General features: G+C 39.5%; 1 protein-coding gene across 8 annotated transcripts in view; it reads right to left on the minus strand.

The window, feature by feature from the left end:
- LOC111219161 (forkhead box protein P1-like) overlaps positions 1–6,340 on the minus strand; it is a 23,682-nt gene continuing 17,342 nt past the window's right edge. For 6 of the 8 annotated variants that reach the window (XM_022741765.1, XM_022741760.1, XM_022741758.1 and 3 more), the window contains 7 exons: positions 4,507–4,594; positions 3,306–3,380; positions 3,039–3,192; positions 2,531–2,607; positions 1,923–2,024; positions 742–863; positions 1–217 (listed from right to left, as the gene is read on the minus strand). In XM_022741765.1, the coding sequence (XP_022597486.1) occupies positions 160–217; positions 742–863; positions 1,923–2,024; positions 2,531–2,607; positions 3,039–3,192; positions 3,306–3,380; positions 4,507–4,594 (676 nt within the window). In that variant the 3' untranslated portion in view covers positions 1–159. The remainder of the gene's footprint in view (positions 218–741; positions 864–1,922; positions 2,025–2,530; positions 2,608–3,038; positions 3,193–3,305; positions 3,381–4,506; positions 4,595–6,340) is intronic. The other 2 variants (XM_022741762.1, XM_022741761.1) reach the window with 2 other exon arrangements.

Consider the following 6,340-nt stretch of genomic DNA (forward strand, 5'->3'; position numbering starts at 1 on the left):
AATGTGAACAAACCACATTTACGTAACAAACAGCACAACCACGTTTAACAAGCCATTTGAAAATAACAGAAAATACAAATGTCAACAAATGTTTTCAGTTCTTCATTAGCACTTCACATGGATATGATCCAGCAACTCAGTGCTGCCACCTGCTGGTGTTCAGTGATCCTCTGGACAGTGATGGGAGTAGGATGTGAGCCACTTGACAGGACAGTCCCTGAAAACACACACAGTTCGTGTGACAGGCAAACACACACAAGTCAGATAACAGATAAGACAACAAGTAGGACAAGTCAGAAAACAAGTCAGACCACAAGTCAGACAAGCCAGAAAACAAGTCAGAGATGTCAGACTGCAAGTCAGACTGCAGGTCCACCACAAATCAGAAAACAGGTCAGACAATAAGTCAGAAAACAACACACACACACACACACACACACACACACACACACACACACACACACACACAGACACACACAGACACATACACACTGACTGTACTTTCACTTCACTCTTTATTTTTATCAACAGATATTTGATACTGAATTATAGTATGCTAAATCTAAAATGGAACTGAATTTCAAATTTCTTCTTTATCTCTGCTATACCTTCCCTACCTCCTCCTTTCCTTCTTTATCCCCTCATTCACTTTCTACTTCCTCTTCTCCTTTCCTTTGGCTGAAGGAACAGACCTGATCCACATTCAAACCTTCCTAGTGTTTGTTGTGAGGATGTTTGTACCTGTGATACTTCTGTCCTTTCCTCCTCTGGTACTCGGTTTCATCCACTGTCCACACAGCTCCCTTTCCTCCCTCCACTCGTACAAAGCACTTGTGTAGGCTGAGGTTGTGACGCACTGCATTCTGGGTAGGAGAGGAAAGTTCTGTTGTCATAGAAGGTAAAAGGTGTTCTCTTCTGATAGAAACCACATTACTTTTTTCGTTGTTGTTTTTGGTATGTTAAATTGTCTGTAATATGACCATCATTTAAATACATTACTAGGCGACAGGACAATGGCGTGTAACAGCGTTTAAGTCACATGGGAGATACTCTGATGACCAGTTTCTGCCCTGTCTCACACACACACAGAAACTGAGTTGTCAGGTAATGTTAATGCTTGCAAATCATTAACAAGGAGTTTTTCCCACATCTACCATCCATTCTAACCCTTCAGCTGATCAGCGCTCACCTCTCTGTAGTGAGAGCCTAATAATCAGTGAGTGCCACTTTGTTTCCATTCACTCCTTCAGTCTGACCCATTCATGTTGGATGAGTTTTGTTTTGTTTTGTCCAATCAACAGCAAATTACGTATCTGTCCCAACATTTTTGGTGGAGACAGAAGCTGTGGCAGCAGTGGTCGATTGTTCGTGTTGTTATTTATGTAAGTGGATATACAACAACCTGTACAGCTTCAAACATCGCATCTGTGCTCATCTCCATTTTCCTGCTGCTATTTCTAATGGCTGGAGATACAACAGGTATAGCTAACTAGCTAACTATCTATGTAGCATGATTACAACTTCATTCTTCATCCGTATCTACAAAGCTGTGATTGATCAGTTGTTTCTCTAACAGCCATCAATGAGTACTACACAGAATCCCTTCCTCCATGTTGTCCTCTGCAGAACAACTGTCCTTCAATCAGCACGACTGTCCACAAAGTCAACAAAGTCAAAGCAACGATGCTGACTAACATTTCACCAAATTGGAACATGTGAAAATGTGAGATGTTAACATAAGCAAATAAAATGGACTTAATGTACAGTGAACTGTTTCTGTCATTGTTCCAATGTGATTAAGAGAACATGTGTCACATGTACAGTGTTCATACTGTAGATGATTTAGTCATCATTCTCCAGCAGTGTAATACATATTTTTTCATCAGGAATCAGAGTGAATGTGTATTTGAGGTAAGTCAAACCTTCCAGGTGGCAGTGTTGTGTCTGAAGTAGAAGAACATGGTGGTAAACCAGGTGTAAATCTCATTCAGAGTGCGCTGTTTGTCTGGAGACTCCAAGATAGACTGCAACAAGTCAACAAGAAAAAAGGTCAAACAACCAGTCAGAAAACAAGTCAGAAAAAAAGTCACACCACAAGTCAGACAAGTCAGAAAAAAAGTCAGACAAGTCAGGCAACAAGTGAGACAGCAAGTCAGACAACAAGGCAGACAATAAGTCAGACAGCAAGTCAGAGAACAAGTCAGAAAACAAATCTGACAAGTCAGACCACAAGTCAGATAACAGATAAGACAACAAGTAGGACAAGTCAGAAAACAAGTCAGACCACAAGTCAGACAAGCCAGAAAACAAGTCAGAGATGTCAGACTGCAAGTCAGACTGCAGGTCCACCACAAATCAGAAAACAGGTCAGACAATAAGTCAGAAAACAACACACACACACACACACACACACACACACACACACACACACACACACAATCATTCATTGTCAAAATACAACAATCATAACAGACCATCTTTACAGATAAGTGGATGGATCTTATATAAGCCACCCCTAAATGAGACTCACCCATCTGATCAAGTAGGCGTAGGTGTACGGAGGCCTGATGTTGTTGTATTTGTAACACTCGATGCTGGGGACCAAATCTGTACAACAATAGCCTTTCATCAAACACATAGGACTCAGTTGATCCTCTGCCACAGTGTGGCAGTGGGTGTGATCAAATGTTCACGAGAAGCAGCAAAATGTTCATTTGTATAAACATCAGATCACAGATGAGCAGTTCCAGTGTAACCACTGAGATGACAAATTATCATAAAACTGATAAAATTACTGGTTTTAATAAAAACCTTTTCTCTGTAATCTAATAGTTTCTATTTGTCATTTTTCATCTATTGAAAATGTCACATTTCGGTGCAGCTTTGTGGTTGGATGAAGTTTAATCAGTGAAATGAATCAATTAATGTGATTTCCTAATATGATTATGTAATTCAGTTAAGTTAAACGCTACAGTCAGCAGGTGCCTTCACACAGAGAGTGGAGTTGATTGTGTTGTTGCTCTAATATTTTGTGTTACCTGGCAGAAGGTTGGCAGAAGAAGGAGCTGTGTAGCCATGCTGGGACAACTCCTCTGCATGTCTAATGCACCATTGCTGCACTCTGTCTCCATCTGACACCTGAGGCTGTGGCAGGAACAGAGGAAGGGTGTATGGCCACTGGGAAACAGCCTTCTGCACACAATGATGAGGTGGTCCTTAACCCCACAGTTTCATTTGCTTTCTTTAAATCTGAAACACTAAATGATTTAATCAAGCTGAGAGAAAAAGTGAGAGCAGAGACATACCAGATCACTGTGTTTGTGCTGGGACAGGTGGAGGTGAAGTTGCATTGCAATGAGTTTCTGTTTTTCCAGGATGAGCTGAAAAAAGAGACGTGAATTTAAAAGCTGTGATCTCACGACTCGAGACCAAGAGTTTGTTAGTCCTTAGTCCTTAGGAGGAGGTTCACCTGATGTGGTCTGTGCCCTAAACTAATGCTGCCCAGATTATCTTCAGTCAGACAGAATTCACTTCCTGTCTGGGAGTGAGATGTTCAAATGGATCTCTAGAGCGGTGCATGGACATTAAAATGTCTATCCCAAATGTTACTATCCCCTCTACACCTGTCAGTGTTGTGTTTGTCTACCAGAAGTTTACCACACATTGTTAACATCTTGGATCTTGGTTTTTAACTGTATATTTGAACCAGGTGATTTTAGTCATCGAACGTCTGGATCTTAAGTTATCAGAGAAACACTGATTTTTAATTGAAACTGCTTTATTCAGTGTTACTGGTTATAACCATCTGGTCAGCGGAGACCTCAGTGTATAATTCAGCTCCTGGTAAAAAAAACAAAACAAACCCTGAACAACTGACACTGGAGGAATCCTGTCTTTTGTAATTGTTGAGTCCTGAAATGGCAGAAAAAGTCACATACTCTGCATTTCAGTACAAAGCTAAAGAGAAAGGCCAGCACACCTCAACCCCTGACCTCATGTATTGTTAAAATTTTTCTGTGACATGTAAAATGCTCAGGGCCTGTTTATATTTGAGCATTTCTTCCATGTAGCAGCTATCTGGTATAGATACGTAGTTATGGTTAAAGTCAGGCAACTAAATCTTAGTATGAGGCAGGATGAGCTAACCACCACCCACCATGCTGACCTTCACACCCTGACTTTACAGTCTGAACCTCTCAGTATTTTCTGCAGTCACTAATGCAGAGTAGTTACATGAATAAACATCATCACACATTATTTTAAATTGTATAAACTACACAAATCTGTATAAACACAGCAGTCAGTGCTGCTCCTGTCATTTCTCTATTTATATTCATTTGGAATTCAGACCAAATACAACCCTGCATTAAAGAAACTGCACTGGTGGGGGAGGGTCAGTTCCCGTACCACTGACACGATGAAACAGTTTAGGAAGTCGAGCTGAAGTCACACTAACATGACCTTTACAGTGTGGTTGAAGACCTTCCAGGTCTTTCTAATTCCCACCTGACTCTCCATGCACTGAACAATGTCCTGCTGGACCCTCCACTGAGCAATGCTCCTGTCACCATGACTGTGTTCAGAGTGGAGATGCCTACAAAACAAAAAAGGACAAGGTTATACAGGCAATAACAAATCAACAGCCTTGATCCTGATCCCGACCAGATATCTGCCATGTTTTTCACTTTGCTCCCACCTGCTCACAGGACACAGGTCCCCTCTGAAATAATGCTTCGGTATTTATACTCAAGTGAAAGATAAACACTCTTTTACTCCTGCTCAGGGATTTAAGAAGAAAAACTGATTGACTGAGAGAGATCCTCAGTGACTGCAGGAACAGGGCCCATCAGGCCCACAGTTTCTGTTTGATCCTAACAATAATAACAACAACAACAACAACAACAATAATAATAATAATAATAATAATAATAATAATACAAACTGTAGAAATTTGTTTCCACCTTCCTCCAAATTTTTCCCCCTGATTTATATATTAATACATTATAAATAAATTAATTGCTGTACATTTCCCACAATTATTCCCACACATTTGAATATCTCACATATAAAAGTTTAAAGTTTAAAAAAATGATGAGTCTACAGTTCATTCAGAAAGTCTTCACGTTTTTATGTTGCAGTTTTATGCTAAAATCCGGGGAGAAACTTCCAGAAGGACCAGTTCTAATATTTTCTAATATTTCCTCTAGACTATTAGAACTGAGACCAAACAGTTCAGTCCTGGTTTTATCAGACCAAAGAATCTGGTTTCCCTCATTCTCAGAGTCCTATCATGTCCCAGTCAGCTGAGTTTACCACAGGCAGACTCCAGTCAAGGTGTAGATATATCTCAGAGATGATCCAGAGAAATGGAGGAACCCAAGCTACATTTAAAGAGTCATAATAAACTGTCTGAATACTTGTGTCAATGTGAAATATCAGTTTTTACTTTTCAATACATTTGAAAAACTAGAATCACCTTCTTGTGGTTGTCTGCCTCCTTCACTCAGACTAGTTTTACGGTTATATCCCTGTTTATCCAGTCATAGAAAATATGAACCTGTCTTATTTTTTTAGCTGCATCCACTCACTAACGTTATGAGTCTAGATTGAAGAGGAGAGCAGGGGATAAAGGAGTTTGGTGCTTTCATGCCCAGTGCTGACACTGCAGATGTGGAGCACTGATGAACATCAATCATGATATTGGAATTGATGCAGAGGTCGTTCTGTAAGAGTTTGATGTAACGTTCAGACAGAATGAACTTCATATTGGCAGGAACACTATTTCATTGAATTGTCTCATGAGGTTTATTGATTGTTTATTGCAGCAGCTTGGTTTGGTCTTGATGCTGAGTCTTGTTATTACTGTCTTTAGTAATTAGGTAGACAACTGTTCTTATGATGATGATGCTAACTGAGGAAATCTGTTGCTTCATGTCGACTTTTATTGCACGATTCTCTGGGATATTCAATATAGTATATAATAGTATATTGTAGCTTGTTATTTAGCTGCTGTTGTTTTGTCTCTCTCTCTCTCTCTCTCTCTTTCTCTCTTTTTGCTCTTTTTGTTGTCGTGGTCACAGACTCTCTATACCTTGCTACACTTGCATTTGAGTCTGATTCATTTTTCAAAAGAGAGACAAAACTCACAATAAACAAAATTAAATATGAATTTGACTGATTCATTTTTTTTTTTTTTTTTTTCAAAGGGGAAAAACTTAAGTAAAGTCCAAGTACCTCAAAATTTTTCTTAAGTACAGTACTTAGAGTAAATTATTTACTTTCCACCACTCAAGGTACTTGTCAAATAGAGTAGGTCTAGACCATCTCTTTATAATATTAT

The sequence above is a fragment of the Seriola dumerili genome, unplaced genomic scaffold, assembly GCF_002260705.1.
Source record: "Seriola dumerili isolate Sdu_G_001 unplaced genomic scaffold, Sdu_1.0 BDQW01000056.1, whole genome shotgun sequence".
NCBI classification, from domain to species: Eukaryota; Metazoa; Chordata; class Actinopteri; order Carangiformes; family Carangidae; genus Seriola; species Seriola dumerili.